The sequence below is a fragment of the Ruditapes philippinarum genome, unplaced genomic scaffold, assembly GCF_026571515.1.
Source record: "Ruditapes philippinarum isolate M1 unplaced genomic scaffold, ASM2657151v2 ctg5141_1_1_1_1, whole genome shotgun sequence".
Classification (NCBI taxonomy): Eukaryota; Metazoa; Mollusca; class Bivalvia; order Venerida; family Veneridae; genus Ruditapes; species Ruditapes philippinarum.
The window spans coordinates 47,755-69,040 of NW_026860184.1; the positions used below are offsets into that span (position 1 = coordinate 47,755).

At 28.9% G+C, this 21,286-nt stretch overlaps 2 protein-coding genes across 4 annotated transcripts; one reads left to right on the forward strand and one right to left on the reverse strand.

The window, feature by feature from the left end:
* The first annotated feature begins 635 nt into the window (after positions 1–635).
* Positions 636–10,955, forward strand: LOC132759151 (opioid growth factor receptor-like protein 1). Of its 2 annotated transcripts, none has more exons than XM_060750872.1 (14): positions 636–818; positions 1,386–1,568; positions 1,974–2,057; positions 2,842–2,943; positions 3,378–3,441; positions 3,931–4,025; positions 4,605–4,668; positions 5,063–5,157; positions 5,725–5,772; positions 6,318–6,390; positions 7,163–7,241; positions 7,563–7,629; positions 9,057–9,205; positions 9,705–10,955. In XM_060750872.1, exons 1-14 carry the CDS (start codon positions 792–794, stop codon positions 9,949–9,951), a joined length of 1,377 nt encoding a protein of 458 aa, XP_060606855.1. In that variant the 5' UTR covers positions 636–791; the 3' UTR covers positions 9,952–10,955. The 2 variants fall into 2 exon arrangements, with proteins under 2 accessions (XP_060606855.1, XP_060606856.1); XM_060750873.1 differs by having other exon boundaries at positions 4,605–4,665.
* An 870-nt stretch (positions 10,956–11,825) lies between these two features.
* Positions 11,826–20,891, reverse strand: LOC132759153 (cell death abnormality protein 1-like). 2 transcript variants are annotated; one of them, XM_060750875.1, is made up of 10 exons: positions 20,805–20,891; positions 18,327–18,420; positions 17,442–17,564; positions 16,303–16,425; positions 15,687–15,809; positions 14,978–15,103; positions 14,296–14,415; positions 13,700–13,837; positions 12,434–12,546; positions 11,826–12,265 (listed from the first exon to the last, which is right to left on the reverse strand). In XM_060750875.1, the coding sequence occupies exons 2-9, from the start codon at positions 18,400–18,402 to the stop codon at positions 12,464–12,466; spliced, it is 912 nt and encodes a 303-aa protein (XP_060606858.1). In that variant the 5' UTR covers positions 18,403–18,420; positions 20,805–20,891; the 3' UTR covers positions 11,826–12,265; positions 12,434–12,463. The 2 variants fall into 2 exon arrangements, with proteins under 2 accessions (XP_060606858.1, XP_060606859.1); XM_060750876.1 differs by lacking the exon at positions 17,442–17,564 and having other exon boundaries at positions 20,805–20,849.
* Positions 20,892–21,286: the final 395 nt, after the last annotated feature.

A 21,286-nucleotide genomic window follows, 5' to 3' on the forward strand; every position in this document is an offset into this window, starting at 1 on the left:
CGATATCCTTGAATTCAAGTCGACCTTCAGTAAATGTCAACGTTATAATGTCAAGCAGATCTTTAACGCCATCGATCACTCCATGTTGTTTTTTAAGCTAATGGTTTAGATTTGTTTAAAGACGATGACACGGGCAGCAAATGCACACCCTCAGATTAGTATCAATGCTTTAATATGTTTGGTCTATCAATACTATTTATATTGTCTTTAAATAATGTTATTTATTGTTTTACTTCAATTAATGGTGATAATCGTAGCCCAGACATTATATTTATGTTTACAGTTTTTTTCAACGACTGTAGGACAGTCCTCTTTTTAAATGAAGTTTTCATTTTATTGTAGCCTGACAATTCAATCACGGAAACCCTAGTTTTGTTTAAATATCAAAATTATTTAAATATTTGTTAATTTTGTATGTTTTATAAATCTAAATCTTTTATAAAAGAATAGCTTGCATAATTTTAATATGCAACCACAAACTTTAAGAAAAGTATCAAAAATTTACTTTTTAGCCTAGAATGTCCTTTCGCGTTTCTTAAATCAAGTAGTTTGTAAGGCAATGAATCTTTCTGTAAATGCATGCATTTTAATAGAAATACTTTAATACGTTGTTACCAGTAATGAAACATGTTGGATTATAGATTGAAAAGAAAGACTTTGTAATAAAGTACCAATCTGAAGAAAGTAAAAAAATCATAGCCAGGGTGTTAGAGGCGAAAATTGTTGCAGAGAAACTACATACAAGTATTTATGATGACGATCAAAAGCGCACGAGTAAACGTTTACAAGATATGCTTGAAGATATTGGAGGTTTCGGGGTATGTTTCTGAACTATTATGCAAAGTGGTGGTTTTATGTGATATGTTTTTGTAGCAACAATTGTCTTAACTGGACAATAATTATGTGTGATCATTTATTCTGAATCATAACTATGGATATCTTATTCTGAAGCTTAAGGATACACAATTTAATGCAGTGTTATTTAAAAATGTTTTCGACCTTTCTTTATTCTTTAGAAGTCCCAAGTATTTATATAATTTAATCACTTGGTACTGCGATATCTAGCCTGTTCATGTTAATACGAATTCCGATATCTCATTTTTTCAAAATAGTTGTATTTTTATATACGTGTGCGTCTTACATTAGTTACGATGTTACAATTAAGTGCTATACTTAAACTATATATTTAAAACACTACTGTTTGTTTCTTATAAACATCGGATTCAATGTTGCTTGTAGCTCTTGACATACTTAAACATAAACTTTCTTAAAACGTCTAGTAATTGTTACGTAGAAAAACATTGGAAATAAATATTTTGGAAAATTGTATGTTAGGCAATTTTAACTACTCTGTAATTATAGTGTATTGTTATTTCGTAATATAGGTGACAGTTAACGAAGGATTGGAATATAAGCCAGCTGAATACAAGTCAGTTGTTAAGAAAACAATTGAACAGAAAAGTTTAACGATAGAACAGGATCAAGCAGAGTGTGATGAAAAAAGCGACGACTATAAAGAATTGGAAGCCCTTAAGCAAAATACAGAACAAACTCTTCAAGAAGTTGAAGTATGTAATGCTATTATAATTATCCTGTTTAAGTATGTATTGATATTTTACGTTTTTTTCTTATTTTACATATTTTTAACCCATGGTTATTCGGATGATGTCTTGGCTAAGATAATGAAATAGAAATCGTAGTTTATATCATTAATCAGTTTAAGGATCAATATTGAAGTGCGTTTATCTATGGTACAAAATATATATAATAAAATTAATTACAGGTCGACAGCAATTCTATTGTAGTTACACAGCTCCACATAAAATACACACTAAAGACGTAATAAAGCATAGCTTATATTTAAAGAAGATTTTTTTTTGGATTGAAATATTTATTATTTATTAAAAAAAACAGCTATCCTGTATATTTCTATAACATACTTACACATGTCCATACAGTTTTTTATGTTATAGAAAGTAATAAATAGACCGGAGCCTGAAGAAATGATTGACAAAATTGACAGTTTGAACAAAGAACTGGAAAGTAAAAAATCAGAGGTAAGAAGTCCTAATGTATGTAGAAAAGCGATCAACCAATAATTTCATGCACGATTGTTGTGAAGATAGGCAATCTATTTTATACTGTATTACTTAACCGTGCGCGTACATAAAATGTCATGAAGAATTCAACATTTATAGACTGTAAGAAAAAATAGAGTAAAATGTTCTTTACCATCTATTGAATTTCCCATTCACTTTATTCTATCAATATATTGATCAGATTATTCGGAATCGATAATTAAAGTATATCTTATTTTCAAGATCCAGGAATGTAATGTTCATCTTTTTTTCTTTTCGTTTTTTTTTACTTTCTAAATTTTTGTAAAATGTCATCAATATAACATAATAAATAATAATAATTTTGCTTTTTGACATAACTCAAGTTTCCTTTTCAGTTTTATTCAATATTTGTAACTGCAATTATTGTTACATTTTTAATAATTAAGAACATGATTGTATAATATATACATATAATATAATTACATTTTGCCTAACACCATTAGAAATGGGAATACATAAGGTTTTATCGGAATCTTATATGTGTGAACAATTGATATATTCACAACCCAATATATTTCTCAGAATACACTTGAAATCATAAAACATTTAATAAAAATAAATATTGTTAAACGGGGTTGCTTGACAATATTTACGCTGTATATTGATACATGTATTGATCTATAAAATACGGCTACATTGTATTTACAAAAGGAATAGTTTTTAAATTAACAAAAATGGGTTTTAGACAAACAATAATAGAAATGTTTTTATTTTTCAACAGGAAATTCGGTTAAAGAAAGAGTCAGCTAAAACAATAGAAAATCTCCAAAATAAAGTGAAATCATTGGAAAAAGAAAAGAAAGTTACTGTAATAGAAAATAAGGTAAGGAACTCAAATGCTTAAAGTTGGTTTGATCGTTTCGAGAAAAATCATTCAAAGTATCCAAGTTTTCAATAATCGTTTTTATTCATTTCATTTATTATCACAGTTAAAAAACTAATTGTATTTTGTACAGTTTGTAGATACATCTTAGAAACATAATGTCGGTAGCATGAATGAAAGAAAGAATGAGAGTTGTTGTAATGGTTTTACTGTGACGAATTGTGAAATCGATAATAAAAAATCGAAAAATATATTTGTATAACAACTATGGTAATTGTATAATCAGGAATGTTTCAACACATTGGGGGCATGATTGATATAAAAATAACTATGTACTAGTTGCACAGAATATTGATTTAGAACAGTTTAACTCTTTGTTTTTAAGGATAAAATACGAATAATAGTATTGTATTTATTTTGTTTTTTTACATCAGGTTCAACAATATAAAAACGAAAATGAAAGTCTGAAAGAATACACAAGCCTACATGAAGAAACTTGTAATATGTTTTACTTTTTCCAAACATTGAAATATATGTCTTGATTTTAGTTCTGTTGAGCTTTAAAAGAAACTTACATTTCTGTTTTTTAAAGAACAATTTCTTGCACTAGTTTTCACTAATATTATCTAAATAACAAGCTAGAACAATTATCTATAAATGTCTTAATACTGAAGAATTAAGCTTAGAAGATTGAAACAATACTACGAGGAAAAAAGTCTAAGATAACAACATAATGAGTGACTATATTTTTCATTCTTCAAACTGAAAAAAGATGCTATACCCCTTGCGGATGCATCGTGCTGCAAATGATTTGTTCGAATAAGATATAACAAGCATTATCATGCAATAAATTCCTTCTGAATTAATTTTTAAGTTCAAAATTCTATGCAAGAATTCATCACATTTGCTAGTCATTATGTGGTTTTGATTTTGAATAAACTTGTATAACATTTCAAATCTCATCCGTTACATGATGTGTACATCAAGGTGATGACCATCCGTTTCAACAAAAGATTGATACTATAGCAGACGACGTTGCAAATGAAAGAGGTGGAGACGTTTCACATCAAAGTCAGACTAAAGTTAGTATCAGTATCAGTTTAAAGTATGTTTGAATGATTATTATCTAAGAGTATAATTATATAGCAATAATTAAATAATTAAAGTGACATCATGCACATTTTTTCATTGTCATTTAGTACACATTTAAACAGATTGAATGTTATAATGATGTAATGGTGAACGTGATGGATGTTTACAAAAATTTCCTTTGACCAAGTGGTTGTCTGTTGTTAGTGCGAAGTAAATGATTAAGTTGAAAGGAATGATGGCAAAACACAAAATTATTTATAATTTTACCTGTTCATTCATTATATAACCGTGGATCAACATAATGCCACTTAAAGTATTAATTTGGTTTATATTTAAAAAAAAATAAGGAAACTAATTTAAATTATCTCAAAATGAATTTTATAATGAAAAAAGATATTGAAATACTTATCAAAAAGATAATGAGGAGTTTGACAAAGGAAACTGTTAAGTATTATTTCTTATTTGATATATTTAATGTAATTTAATAAGGAATTCAATATAGTTTTACTAGGTTTTCAAAAATAAAATATCATTAAGTGTTCTATACTTATTCTGTTTTTATACACCAGGTCCACAAAAATAAAAAGGATGATGAAACTCTGGAAGAAAACACAAGCATGCATGAAGAAAGTTGTAATATGTTTTACGTTTATCAATCAATAAATTATATTTATTAATTAAAGTTCTGTTTAGCTTTAAATAAAACTTACATTTCTATTTTAATGAACAATTTCTAAGAAAAGCTTACAATAAAAATATCTGTAAACAAGTCAGAAAAACATCTATAATTGTCTTAAAACTGAAGAATTAAACTTAGAAGATTGAAACCATACTACCAGGAAAAGTTTGATGAGTGATTATATTATGCATTCTTCAAAATGAAAAAAAGATCTAATGACAAATATTGCTTTCCACTTCAAAAATCTATTTTATCTAGTCATTCTGTGGTAGTTATTTTGAATATAACGTAATAAGTAAAACATTTCAAATCTAATTTGTTTACATGATTTGTATGTTGTACATCAAGGTGATGAACTTCAGTTTCAACGCAAGATCGATACTATGACAGACGAAATTGCGAATGAAAAAGATGGAAACATTTTACATCAGAGTCAGACTAGTGTATGTATCATTGACTAAAGAATGTTTGAATGGTTGTTATAATATCGTGTAATAAATAATAAAAAATAATTAAAGCTCTAAAGTGACATAATGCTCGTTTTCATTGTCAAGTTGAGCTGAATTGACTACATATTAAAAAAGGTTGACTATTAAAATGGTGATTGGCGAAAAGAATATTGTTTACAATAAAGTATAAATCTGTCGTTCATATAAAAAGACTTCCCAATTCTTTTTATAATTCTTTATAATCTTATATTAATTTTACAAACTGTCACTTTTATTAGGATCATTTCTTGATTTGAAATATTAAATGTAAAAAACTGTTATAATGTTTATACATAAACTCATACCAAACGTTAATTTTTCTTTTTTAATTTAATTAATTGAAGGCGTTTTCTCTGTGCAAAGAATAAACATCGTTTTGATTACATTCAATATGTTGATGCGAACGTGTTATATATGTACTGAAAAACAAGGAAAATAAGCCATTTAAACATTGTAATCCCTAAAATCATTAAAGACTAGTATATTACTTATGTCTTACATTGTATTTATTTATGTTTACAGAGCAAATATGTAGAGGATGATATTCAACAATATATAAACGGATACCCTGTAAGTGTTTTACTGTATATACTGTTTGATTTGTTTTGTTGGGAAACACTTCGATTACAGTTTATTGATAGATGATATGATCTAAACCTTAACCTGCTGTGTCCGAAAGTGATTTGTCTCGCCAAAGTATAGTCAGGCCAGCCGGCACAATTCATGTATTCTTAGAACGCTCGTTTTGGTTGATTACACAAATGTTGTCATTTGTTATCTAAATCCCTTAACTGTGAATAGACGGTTTCATATTCAAAGCAAAACAAATCCATTACAAAAAATTCAGCAGGTTATCTAAATAAACTAAAGTTGACTCATTTTTAAACTATTAACATTATATCAACTGTTTATATTAAGGGTAATTTATTATAAAGACTCATTCATCTTGAAATTTTGTGTTGCTTTTATTTGAAAGATTTGAAACTAATAATATTTTAGTTTATCACCTTTCTACCACATGTTTGCCACTAAATATGTTTAATTAAGTTTTATATTTTTAATTTGTTAGCAAGACAAGTGTGACTTTGAATTGATATCATGTAAATGTTTTTCAGGATCAAGAGGACGATCCTATGCGGAACGAAAATTACAATTTTTTCATGGACGAGATTCCTTCACGACCTAATGGTATTCCTTTCTTGACATTTGTTGTCAAGAACACTATCATTTTCAGGAATATTTCACTTAAAAATAAGCAATAATAGGTCCTCTACAAATGGTAAAAATAGTGTTACAGAAGTATTTTGTAATGATTTGGAATAGCGTATAATGACGACAATGTAGAAACTACAAGCAATTATACTTAGTGCTGTTTATTGCCTTGAATAGCAGTCTTTAGTCTTGTTGTTGTTGTTTTCAGGCGCGTTATTTTTAAACATTAAATTTATACAAATTTATTTTAGCTTGATTGAATGTGGTCAGCATACCTTAGATAACTAATCCGGCACGTTATCCACTCGGCCACACCGCCAACATTTAAACATTTATATCAGTTTCTGTTGACTCCGTATCGGGTTTTATTTATTTTAAAACAACTTAATATTTACTACCCTTTTCAAAAGCAAAACATTTCTTTCATTGATGTTATGTCTACTATAATTTCAATTGAAACAAAATCAATTTAGTTTTATGATCTTTGTAACATGAGTTAAAGTGGAGAAACTTGCATGTTTTATATCTAATGGCATCGGCTTAAGTTGTAAAAAATGTTACAAAATGGGCAAATAAAGGATTCAAATCGATAATCATGAAGGACAAGACAAATATAACAACGGGCCGGCACATATGCTTTTGTTTGTATAACAATTTGTAACGGGGAGCTACACCGAGAACAGTAACAAAAAATAAAAAGAACACTATTTCAAAGTCGTGTTGTATTGAGTCTGTTTTTATCTTACAGGTGATTGTATTGATACTATTCATAACGAATGGTGGGGTGATTATAAAAGATTAGAGGAAAATAAAAAATATATGCAGTGGTAAGTCAGACATTAAAACGCGTTATTATCAAACATGACTTAGTTTTACTCACAGAACATGCATCCTTATTTTTTTCTAAATATTCTACAGAAAAGTTTTGAAACGTTTAATAATTCGCCTATATATTCGACCTTTATACCTATATTTCAATTCGGATCTTTATTCTTTTACACGACGTATGAATTATAACTTAGGTCACACAAAATTTATATATTGTTCATTGAGATAATACATACAACTGATACTTTTATTAAATTTTCTAATTCATTTTTTATAATTGATCAGAAACATTTTTTTTAAATATTAACGTATTTTAATAGGTTGTTTCCAGTGAGAGCAAAGAGTTGTAATAGAGAAGCACAGGAATTATTTCCTCATGAAATACAGGTATACAATGTAGTTTTGTAATTATTTATATTTGAAAAAAAAAATGTTTTCCCATAATTATAAGTTACCCTAAACAAAGTTTTTTTTTAACATTGATTCAATTTTTGGGAATATATATCACGTATTCCTATTCGTGATTAATCATTAATACAAACATATATCCTAAGAGTATTATCCTCGCTAATTGATCTCAGAACATTGATATGAAAGTAAAAAGAATTATTTGATATTGTCCTTGATTTATATTGTACATTGGCATTAAGATTTTAATAACGTGCAAAACAGTACAATAATGGAATGCTTTATTAAAAGTTCGTTGAGTTATACTATGTAATTAATGACTATCTTCTATCGAAATAAATCACCAAGAATTAATATATAAGAAGGTATTATTTTTCGAGATGTAAGGAACACTATTTGCTATGGTTTTGCACGTGTAATTTGTTCCCTGATACAATTAGCAATAGGAAAACATTTGTCATAGTAATGACATTAAAGATTATTTAGACTTTCCGCATTTCTGAAAAAAAAACTTCTAATTCAGGATAATGTCCATTACTCATAAACCACAAGGTAAATTTTATTTAAATTTTGCGTACATGTGACCTTTAAGGAATATAATTGTCCTATGTTGTCAATTTTACAGTTCTTCAGTGTGCCCATTAGGAGTGGCCTACCTAAATAACCATATAAAGATAAACAATGCACAAGTTTTGTTGTTGTTGTTTTTTTTTAATTGTCATTTATTTTCTTATTGACCTTGAAATTAATTGCTATAATTACAGTCTTATTTTTCAGAACAGACAATAGGACTTTTTGTTAATTGTTTTTAGTAAAATAAGTCAATGTCTTTTAGATAAAATTTTGATATCACGGGAAGTAAAAAATCAATACGATTGATATTGCAAATTTACCCATGAAAAATGAGTTAAAATGATGCATTTAAATTCTAAAATAGATTTTAATTCCTCGCTTTAAACAATTGACGGGATTGTTTAGCTACTAAATTTAGGTCTGAACCAAAAACATATGTGCAAATATTTAGAGTATTCCCTTACCACGATAATCATATTTATAGTCCGAATGATTCAAGAACGCTGTTCACACACATCTGGATAAGAATTGACTAACTTTTAATTTTCAGATTAAATCTGAGTATATTTCCTGTTCATTTCCGACCCGATTTCAATGCTCTACTTCAAAAGTTCATATCTTATTTACTTTTATGTATATTTTAACATTGCAAACGCTTAAATAGATTTAAGTATTAAGCATACCAAGTTCTAATGTTTTATTAAACAACTAAATATTTAAAGGAATTTTTCTTTTGAACGGACTGGTTGTTACTTAAAAAATTGTCAACAATAAAAATGAAACTCACAGGATTTAATATTGACATCTATTAAAACAAATTTATTTTACTACAGAAAATTTGTAATTGTAAGGAGGCGAAAGATAGACTTTTACTATCGTACAAGTTGATGCTAGACTTTTATGGAATCAAACTAGAAAACAAAAAAGATGGAACAGTTGTAAGATCAGATAATTGGGAAGAAAGATTTGAAAATCTTAACAGGTGGTATATTTTCGTTTTCAAATTATTATTAACGTATAACCAATAATTTTTAAAATGCGACATATAGACACAGTCGTGTTTATAATATTTAGGATAATTTTGTCACAGTTCTATTAAAAAGTAAAAACAAATTGCTTGCTTTAGGGAAGAGCGTGTTTCTTTATTTTAAAAGTTGATTGGTCTGAAATTGGCAAATTTTCCTGTTCTGTATCTTGGAAACAAAATAGTGATATTGTTCTAACTTATTCAATGAGAAAATTATTATTGTGAATAACAAATTACAATATTACAACACCTAGCGTTATGGTCCACTTCACTTCAATTCGAATAATTATTTTTTTTCCCTTAAATTAAAATATTCAATCAAATGAATAAATATACCTTACAAAGCAGACGGGTTTTCATAACAACCAATGAAAAAGTAGTCGTTAGGCACACGTAAATATTTTTCATGCAAATTTGATGATAATTATAATAATTGATTTATTTTTATTTTCAGATCGAAGCACAATCATAACAGAATAACAAGAATTCTGAAATCTCTGGGTGAACTAGGATTTGAACATTTGAAAAAGAACTTTATTAAGTTTATTTTAGTTGAAATATTAGAGAGGAAAACCCTCGCGAACTTGCAGGAAAGTTGCTGCAATTACTGGATTGCAATTTTGAAAGACCCAAGTGAGAGAGCGGAAATGGAAGTCTTTTACCAACAGCTTACTACAAATCAGTCTAATTCTTTGACATAGTGAAAATGTTTCGTTTAGGACTTCCTTCATTGTTCTTATTAAAATGTAAATAAAATCTAAATATTTGATACTTATTATTTGTATGGTCTTTAAATTTATTCTGATAAACTTACCATTGACAATTTGTTCTAGTACCTAAACTCTTTTTAGAAATGGTAACAAAAATGTGATATCGATTTACGTGTTAATGCACAATATAAAAGTCTTAATGGGTCCAATTAGACCTTTACTTTGAGGGTAGTGACTTGATTGTTATGCTCTGCATATGGTGTCATAATGGTGATCAATTCTGCGAAGTTATCTTTAAAACATTGCAGCGGTTTAAATGTTATAGAGCGGACCCAATATGTCGACTTTTTAAAAACTTGTCCTTCAAGTGTGACCTTGATCTATGGGGTAGCAACCCAATTATTGCGCTCTGCACAATGTCTAATAATGGTGATCACTTGTGCCAAGTTATTAAATAAAACATGTCAGCGGTTTAAAGTTATGGAACGGACAATAAAGTATTACAGACAGACGGGCGTAGGGATGGACGGACTGTCTGACGAAGGCCATTCCTTTAATCCCCTTCCCGCTTTACAGAAGAGGATTCAATTTGATTAATTTGCGTTATTTATTTTGAATAGAAAGTTTGTTTTTTTACAACCCAGTTTATCATACGCGAATTAAAGATTATCAGGTCAATGAAGTAATTTATGGGTAAAGTTATATCTAAGTTCAGTTGTAGAATTTTACATTTATTAATTATTTCATTTCATAGCATTAGCCATATATATTACATTGTTCTTCTTACTTTTTGTAACCCATATGTATTTTTCAACACAAGTCCAATATGCTTAGGTGTATGCAATTTTTATGTTGCACCCAACATAATTGCCGGTGTAAGAGTGTATGGGATTTAATGATTGTATCATTATATAATCTACGTTTGTTAAATATGTTTGAGTCTATAATAAGAAATATATGATCTGACACCTGTTTCAGATATATTATGTCTTGATTTTATCTTATAAATTTGCATAGTTAGTTTATATTGTATGCTTTGTATGTGTTGGAATAACTTACATCTATGTTAAGCATAAGATATTTATGCCATCTTAAAAGCATACCGAGTTATGCATCTTTTTCACATTTTAACTGAATGCGAATTTATCAAATTATTAGTAACATACAGATCCGTATTCAACTTAAGGTATCTGAATTAGGGTAATTGATAATGCATTTTATAAGTATCGAAATCATTTTTCATAATCAAATCAATTCGGTTATGTTCAACATCTGAACATATTGGACCAGCAAGTACATATCTTAAACTTACACTATAGGGTTTTTAATGGGTCCCTCTTGCCTTGGATTCTTCTCCACTTGCAAAAAACAGGAAATTGGATGAACATTAATTGTAACATGCAAAACGTATTGTTTGAAAAAGCTATAAACCTAAAATGTTTGATAAGATTGCGTTAGATATATACATACCATTATTGCTAATATAATCATTCGAAATAAGGAAGAAGGAAGAAGAAAATATTATAGATGTTATATTGGTGTGTGTATCTTTAAAGATTTTACTCGTATACGCACAGATATTGTCCACAAGGAGTGTACTGTTCCATTAACAAGATGCTAGAAAAATTATAAGCCAATGAAAATTGTCCAATCTCAAACAAGTTCTTTTTGGAGAAACTAAACTGCATAAAGAACAATGAAAGTGGTATTATTATAAAAATTATTTTGAAACATGCCATCCTTTGTCTCTGTAAGACTGACACACATGCTTAACTCAAAATGTATATTTCTTATTGGAAAAAGGACCATAAACACAGCAAACTCGTCCATGCCTTATTCCATCAGACAATTTTTAAATCAAAATATTCACTTCGTCAATTTTATTTCTGTGTAATATATGCATGTCATTCAGACAACTTTTGTCAAATCTTATCATATCTCTTGTATTTTCATAAGTCAAGATGTTGTAATTGCTTCATCCAACACAGGAAATCCTAGATTTGACAAGAAAATAGGCTGGTGAATTCGTGTAATGTTTCACTTTAAAATTGTATATTGTGTGTTTGATAATTTAAACATTAGAGTTGTAAAAGAATATCAAGAAAAACATATAAACAAGGATTTAGTGCACTATTAAATTCGGATTCAAAATGAAGGTCTGTGCTACGGAACACATGAATAAAAGTTGTCTCTCAAGATAAAACAAAGACGAAAACACATCGTAGATGAAACGGAAACAAAGCATGCGATCCATGAAGGTTTGAAATGCTAATTCGGTAACAAATGGGTCAAACACTCCATATACCTGAAATGAACAAAATGAACATTCATAGATTTGTATGGTATTTACTTTCTATATTATTTTGTAAAATCTATTAACAAAGGTAAAAGTAAAACGAGTTGATGAAACATTATTTTTTATTTTATTTATTGTTTATTTTATTTATTTATTTATTTATTCATTGTTTCTTACCTTTTACTAGGTAGCAAATATTTGACACTCTTACATAAACTGTCCATATGCCTCCCTCAGGGCGAGCAATCCAGGAATTGCAAGTATGGCCAATGTCAGGGATGTCGTCATACCTTTCAAAGAAATAACACAATGGAAATATTAACTAAGACACTATAAATAATATAGCTGACTAGTTGAATATTGTATACAATTCTAATCACTTTTTGTCAATTCAATGTTAATTTAACATATATTAAGTTTAGCAAATCTTACATCTTCGTTATCTATAAAACTACTAAAACAAACACCACATTTGTGAGACAGATACACGTAATAGAGTGTGTTTGAACAGATATTTGACACAATGCATACGCAAGTTAAAATTCTTTAACACAAATCACCTTTTTATTCAACTGTTGAAATGAATTATTCACAACTGATTAAGGTAATTCAAAACTTATGATAATTCCTTAAACCTGATATTTCAAAGAGAGCGCAAACTGTCTGGTCATTGATTTTTAAATCATTTATATCTCATTCACAAAATGTTACAATAAATCTACATTTAAAAACATTTTATAGTATAAATGAACTTATTTCAGTAAGTGTATAGTAAGAACCCATATGCAATTTTGTTTGTTTGCTTGAATGGGTTTTACGTCACACAGTATAGGTCATATGGCGAAGTTCCAGCAAAGACCTCAGGTCACCTTCCGTGTATTATTTCAGGCACAAACGGAACCTAAGTAGACCTACCGACGTTTCGTAAGCTAACTGGACAGCTTCCTCACAGAATCCAAAGTCCCTGTCGGAATTTGAATTATCAGCGGTGAAGGGCAAGTGGTTTGTAGTCAACGACCTTAACCACTTGTCATTGCCGCCCCTCCACCCCATATAAATAAGTAAACATGGACTACATGTATCAAATTAAAACAAAAATATTTAGCACTGGATTTGGTATTTGTAACACAATTGTTGTACACTTTTACTTTAGTTTATAGAGAATAGACCCTAGGACAGAGTTTTTGAAATATTAAGTTGTTCCTTCATATTTATTATCACTCGTAAATATACCTTTAAATTAGTTTGGTAAATCTATATCTGTACATTATAATTTCTTCGGAGCCATGTAATACTTGTATCTTCATGATTATTATTGTTTATGCGGACAGACGCAACATAAGAAAACCTATTTCAAATGGAAAGAATGGCAACTTTTTAAAGGGCCCCGTACATAGCTTGTATCTTTATATGAATCACGAAATAGACAACAAGTTGAAATACCTCCATTTTCTGCCACACAAGTGTCAACGTTCATCTTGAAACCAGAACTACATCGGCATGTTTTTGTCTTTTCGTCACATTCAGCATTAGCGCCGCACTCCGTACCTTTTGGTGGCGTGCATTGTTTGCTGTCTAAGGCTTAAACATAGTTAAACTGTTTTATTATAATGAAATTTAAAATTATAAAATTGGTGATGCTCTCAAATGCAAATAATTCAGTCATGTAAAACAAAATGATTCATATTTAATCCTAAAAACATTTAGAATATGTTCACCTTTGTTAATGTACAAGTTATAAGTTACTGAAAACCTCATAATACTAGGCTGCATAAACTGATTTCAGTTCAAATGTTTCCTGCCCTATTCTTTTACTTTTAATCACTTGATGTTTCAATTTGTGTAATTTTGCAATTCTTTGCATAATAGCATAAATTATGCAACATATATGAATTAAGATATTAAAAATTCGTATATTAGTGTTATCAAAGCGTAATGTTTTATAAATAGAACTACATCACGTATTTTATTCCTACATCTTGACATTAAACTCATCAAAGCTTACTTGTATTGTTTATAAATTAAAATTTTCTTATTACTTGCAATACACACGTTGTCTTTTTCTCCAAAGTGTTCAGCACATTCGCATAAAGTGTTCTTGCACACTGAATGAGTGTCACCATCACATGCAGCGCTTCCCGTACAGTGTCCTCCGATGACTACATGTAAATATTTAGAAAAATAGTTAGTAGTATCGACAGTGAATGCCAAGTACTTTTTCTAGCCCCTAATTTAAGTTGCTGTTTTATTTTGTTCATTAATAAATAACGTAATCTGGTGATTATCTAATTTTTACTAAGGTTAATATCGGCATCATAAGTTAATCTCTTGAAAATACAATGCATTATTTAATCTGGATACCATCTATTATTCTTGTTTGCAACATCAACAACCAGCAGGTATAAAACTGTATGATAAACACACTCCAATACCAACTTTTGTAAAAGATATGTGTTATAATTACATCCAGGCTTTACCAATATGCTTCAGTAAGTTGTATGTATGCCGTCACGTAAAACATAGTCAATACTAACACGCTGTGTTCCCCTACGGTGACAACGTAAGTTTAGTGTAATAGTTATGCTGGTCAATAATGTGGAAATCAAAAATCTAAAGGCCAGATCGGTAACAATTGCTTCATGAGCCATAACAAGATTTAGTCAAGTAAGGTAAGCTACATATTATAAAATCTTGAAATATGACAATAATTGTTTAAATTACTTTTCAAACATCTGTCAGCATTGTTATTGTACCCTGATTTACAAGCGCATTTCGATAATGTACAAACGGAATTTTCTAGCGGGCAATCTGTCGATACCGTTGCATCTGTGCATTGTTTGCCAATCACTAAAACGTAGACAGAATAAAAAATAATAAAAATTTAACATAGTTTCACCACCAAGCACTAAAATATAGGTCTTTAAGTTTTTATTTAATATTTTGGTTATAGGGAGTATATCTACAGCTGTAGCGAAATGGGCATAAGGAAATCCGGACAGATCGAAAACCGTTGTTTGAATACCATTTTGTGTTACTACAGTATATACACCATGTGGTTAAAAATGCAGTCAATTTGACAGTGCTAGAGTGATATTAAAATAGAATAAAGAATTCTCAAATGTGCATGGTCAACTTCTTGTTAGAACCAAAAGCAATAAGGTAAATTAATAGTTTTTTTTGTCTTAACTTAACGTCTTAGGAAATCTCAAGACGAGAAAAAAAAGAAACATGACTATTTAAGCAGCCTAAAATATTTTTTTCTGGGAAAATGTGAATAAACATTTGAACATGTAAAAGTTATGAATAATTCACCACTGTATTAAATGTTTTCGTAATTAAACGCGCAAATAGAATGAATGTAAATTAGAAATGTAATTACATGTACAAGTAAAGTAATGAATTGCCCCTTTGATTCAAAACATATCATTACCTTTTTCAATACAAGCCCCAGCGTTTGGTTTGTATCCTGTATCACATTGACATTTTGTATTAGCGCATGTTAAATGATCCGTGCTTAAACAATCTGCGGCATCTTTACAAGTATCATTAACCGCTGAAATGTTACACAAATAAAATCTTGTTCAAAATCAAACGTTATTTAAACATTTCCTATCAAACAATTATGAATTGTTATAAGTACACGATGAAATATGTGCTTAGTGAAATAAATGGTCCTCAAACAACTGAATATCCTTTAATAAAAATACAAATATGAACATTTATTTTAATTCACACATCAAAATGTTTATTTATGAATATTACCAATACCGATATAATATAGATATTGCTCTTTGTATAAACAATGCTATATCAAAGCTATAATTATCATTTATTTAAACATGTATCATAGAAGTGTGGGTTAAAATGCATTTTTATATATAGCTTTTATGCAAGTAATTTGGTTTGTGTTTGTTTGTCTTTTTGTTGTTGTTGTTTTTCTTCAGAATTAATGTCAAAATTGCTGTTTCACAACACTGTACAGAATGAAACAATGAAGCAATGATGTATTTTCTTTTAGTAGCAGAGAATGAAGATTATTGATTTACCTTTTGGAATACACTCCCGAGCTTTTGGTTTATATCCTTGTGTACATTGACATTTCTGTGCATCGCATGTTAAATGATTTGCACTCAAACAGTTTTTGTTATCAGTGCAAGTATCATTTATACCTGAAATGTTACTAAATAAGTAATTTAGTTACTTGTGAAAATTTATAGGGCGTATTTTAATCAAAAACATTTCAACAAGCAGAGCACATCATGAAAATGAGTCAGATGTGAAAAAACATAATTTTGACAGAAAGGATTTTTTCTTTTCTAAGTAATCTATTAATTACAAGCACAACTAAATATCGTCTTCTGCCAAAATGAATTTTACCCAGAAGTGTGTATTTAAAAAACGTAAATACAGCTTGTTCTATATTTTTTAACTTAACATAGCATGCCTGCAAATTGTACTTATTTCCATGAAAAGTTTGAAAATGTATTTAAAAGGAAAACATTCTGAAGTGAGCTAAGAAAGTAAAACTGTTGTTTACACATTGCAAACGCCACTTAAAATCAACACAAATACAAAAAGCGTTAATATATGCAAATATTTCCTTTAATGTGTTAGTCCCGCAGAGGCCATATGATGTTTAATACTGAACCTTCAGTCAATAATCGCACAGAATATGTAAATTATTACTTGAATGTTGAATCTTTTTACTTTTATTGAAAAAGATTTTTCTCAAGTTTTATTTTCCAAAATATTTTGGCTCATTTGGAGCCCGGCATCTTTAATAAGAAGAGTGTTTCATCAAGAAACAAATAATAATATTTACTGCTCGTATAGCTCAGTAAGCATAAGTTGTTTTCCAGGAGTCACTGATACGATCCTTTTGTGAGCCCACATTTATCAGTGACAATTGAATCCGGACATCTAGTGCAATGGTCATTCGTCTCTCATCGCTACTTTTTATTTTTTACTTTTTGTGTGATAGATGAGTAGAATACGGTTTTTATAACGAAAGGCCTGTCCGGCAAATCGACAGCCTAGATATAACCATACATGTGTTAAGAACGGTGTCCTATTTCGTCCACAAAATGCATCCACTAAATAGGACACCGTAGTTAAGAACAGAAAATAGCAACTTTCTTTTGAAATTTAATGGTGTCATATTGTTACATTTAAGAAAGCAAATTACCGTTCAGGACGCATGTTTGCTTGTCGGTTTTAAAAAGAGCCCCGCACTTGCATGTCAATGAATTACATGTAGCATTTGCTACACCTGAACATTGTGCTGCAAGCGTGCAGGTTGAACCGAGACCTGGAATTATTCATAGTAAGAAAGTTAACGTGTATATATATATATATATATATATATATATATATATATATATATATATATATATATATATATATATATATATATATATATATATATATATCATGCAAAGCAATGTTTAAAACACATGACACATGGAAATATCATTATGTTATTTATGAAATAACAGTCACTTAAACATAATAATATAAGAAAATAGGTACTTCCATTTTTGAAAAACAGTTTTTGTAACACTGGTAACCATTAGAGATGCTTGTATAATATTCACAATATCTTATATATTTTCATTTAACACATAAATCTCAATTATACTGTAAGTTAGTCACAAAGCATTATCTTCTACTTCCGATTTTGAACCATTGGATTTCCAAATAGAGTGCACATGCGTGGGATTTAGGGTCTTTTTGAGATATAACACATTTGCAAAGTGACATGGACATAATGAAATATACGTCTTATCTAAGGAAAAAGCAGATGAACATAATTTTATATATTAAGCTACTGATTTTGTAAACAGCAAAATGAGAAAGTCTTATATTCAACAGCCATTAATTACCATTTGTTATCATATTGAAGTCATTGGTATCCAAAAAAGAAATGTACTATATTTTAAGATGTTTAGTCAAGATAAAATTATGAAAACAATAATGCAGTGCCAGCTAACAAAAAAATAAGCAGGCAAAGTGCTCTCAGAGCAAAGAAAGATTGTGGTAAATGTAGCAATTTCGTTTTATAAATTATAACCTGCACAGCAAATGTAATCAGGTTGAATAAGTAACACGGCTATCAGCAGACATCTAGTCCAAGGTATGATATTCATAATTTGGTTTTTAGGTGTCTAAAATAAACAAGATAAAACATGTTGCCATGGTAACAAAATCTTTATAATTTTGAATGCATATATATTCGTTCTACACCAAGCACACACAATAAAGAACAGGTCAAGATCTTAATTTATTACATTATTAAGAGGTTCCATAATCTCATATTATTTTTTTCAATGAAATACAAAACAAATAAAAATGCATGCTAGATTTTATATCTAATTTTGATCTTACAATTACAGTACTAAAGATTAAATATCTTCATTATCAAATATTTAGGTACATATGACCGATGTTAAGTCACAAATCATAAGTTATTATCTTCCATAGTGATTTCAATAGATGATCGCTACCTTAGGCACAAGTGTATATACTGATTACATAAATCAGAGAAATATAGAATCTGCATATACATGAACAACGATAAAAAAGGCTTGCGCTTTGACGGAAAACGGAACATGCAAACTACAACCCATGCCCCAGAACAGGTAACGCATAATAATCGAGCGGACGTTTCTGGGTCCACAGTTTATACTAGTTTTTGAAACTACCTTTGAATTTGTTTACCAATAAAGCACATTGAAAATGTGTATAAATCCTCAGCATAGAACAATAACTACGGTGTATTAATTTGAATTTTCTTACACTATTGTTCTTTTTTTTTTCGAATGTATGCTTTGTAAAATAGAAAAATCGTATCTTTGTATGGCATTTTGAAACAAAACGTGTTAGCTTCTTAAACTATTAATCTCATATTAATTAATGCTTTTAAGACTTGTCAGGGGCATTTTACTTTCTGTCTTGTTCATTGTTTTATATCTAAATGGGATGGAATTGACATTAATCTGTATCCTAATATGGGCGATTTCTGGTCGAATGGTCTGAGATCTGAGGTCCATTAAACATTTTGCTACTGTAACTACGACACAACACTTTATATATTTTTTCTCTTTAAAGAGAATAAATGTAGCTTCGTTTGAAAATAAATTGTATACATAGACTTTTTTCAAGTAAAAAAATCAAATTTTATCTGTGTGACTGATAATGTTTAAGTCGCATTGTATTGTATTTAAATACACACATATTTTCTGATCAATGACATGAACGTGAAACTCTTGATATTTTGTTTAAGCATAATAAAAATGTGTTTGATTGTTTATTTGCAAGTATGTGTTCGCTATTTAAAGTCACATAAACATCATTTTACAAAAAAGTGAATCTAAAGTTTGGTTACTTTGATCCATTTTCAACATAAAAATACCCAGAATAAAATAATTGATTATTTTAAATTAAAGTGTTTTGTTTCTTGTTTTCTTTATAAGAATTCATAACATTGTAATATACAATTAAATCTATATATAACGTGGATCTGTAGCATCACAAAAATAAATTATAAATTCTTTATCTTAATTTATCAAATGTAAACGCCTTTATACCATTTCGTGCTTAACAACTAAAGAATTACAAAGTAGTTTAAGACAAGGTGGTAAATTGAAATGAATAAATGCTAAGTTAATATAAAATTAACTTTTAAAAAGTCTATGTCTAAAGCGATGTTTTGCTAGGATATTTTAGTACCTAACATACTCAATATACAAGTTGCTGAGACATAATTATTTTTTTTATTCTACTTGTTAGTTTATGCAATGGAAATAATAAATTCAATATTAGAAATGCAACTGAAATTGCCTTTAAAAGATTAGAAAATATTTCCTCAGCACGTTTAAAAATCATGTTAAACTGAATACTTTTCATCGTTAAATTAGGCTTATTAGGAATTAAGAACCTCATATACTTTTTATCTGACTTAACCAACGGTTATTTAGTCTATTTTTTCGTGAGATCCTTTCCCTTTTTTACATATATCCGCTGATAATTAAAAAAAGCAAACAAATCCCTTGGTAATAAGAAAGCAAAAAATAAACAAAAGATATTAGATGAACGAAACACATCTATTTAATGTTACATGCTAAAGATATTTTCCGCCCACGAAACTACTATGAATTACTCAAAATAAAAAGTCAGTCTCTCACTTTCTTACTGTTGTTTTTTGACTTTTCATTTATTTATCCATATTTCCTTTTAAATTGTCTTTTTTAGGATATCAAAACAAAACATTTTCCTAACAAGACTTTGTTTACCGAATAATTAGAATTCACTTTTTAATGAACATTTAACAACATTTTTGTTTAAGTAAATTCCCTTTAATACCTTTTTGTATATTTAAATAAATTTAAATTGAAAACGTTATTGACGAATAATTGTTGCTTGCGCACTGTTGAATTAACGCAGACACGATGCTATAAATGGCTATTTTTCATATGAGCATAATGCTTAGTCCGAAATAAAATTAAGTTGATAATGAAAATCTACATTAGAAATATAAATTTAAACTAACCTTTCTGGTTTAAGATGCTCTCTCAACTCATATGCATACATATATAAACAAAAGCTTTCTTATATTGAATCCAATTTCACATGGTACCGATGATAAGCAGAAAGGAATCTAACCAAATATTCTTGTTAAAACATGTTCAATCCTGTTATAACTACATTTTTTATATTAAAAGGGGCGTGCGTCATAAAAGATCCCCAATGCAAACCGGGTATTGTTTATCAAATAAAGTTGATGTGGGCGACCGACCTTGCCAGCTGATAACAAACGGACATCACAGATACAAAATCAGTAAACGGTTTTATATGCTTTCTTCTTGTAGTATCCATACATAGAATTGAAGAAACTTATTTCCATTAAGAAGTTATTTCGATATGGTCGATTGACTGTCAGTTTCTGCATATATTTAATTAATGTACATATTACGACTAAAGGAAACGGGAAATATAATAAAAATATTGATACGGGTACACACCAGAATGAAA

Bases quoted from the DNA above. Each gene is read 5' to 3' on its own strand.
- LOC132759151 (XM_060750872.1), top strand. From the start codon at position 792: ATGCTTGAAGATATTGGAGGTTTCGGG. The intron at 2,058-2,841 runs GTAAGAAGTCCT...ATTTTTCAACAG, and splicing joins TGGAAAGTAAAAAATCAGAG to GAAATTCGGTTAAAGAAAGA. The intron at 5,158-5,724 runs GTATGTATCATT...TTATGTTTACAG, and splicing joins TACATCAGAGTCAGACTAGT to AGCAAATATGTAGAGGATGA.
- LOC132759153 (XM_060750875.1), bottom strand. From the start codon at position 18,402: ATGAATATCATACCTTGGACTAGATGTCTGCTGATAGCCGTGTTACTT. The intron at 17,565-18,326 runs GTTATAATTTAT...GAATAATTCCAG, and splicing joins TGATTACATTTGCTGTGCAG to GTCTCGGTTCAACCTGCACG. The intron at 12,547-13,699 runs GTATTTCAACTT...TTTCTTTGAAAG, and splicing joins TTGTGTGGCAGAAAATGGAG to GTATGACGACATCCCTGACA.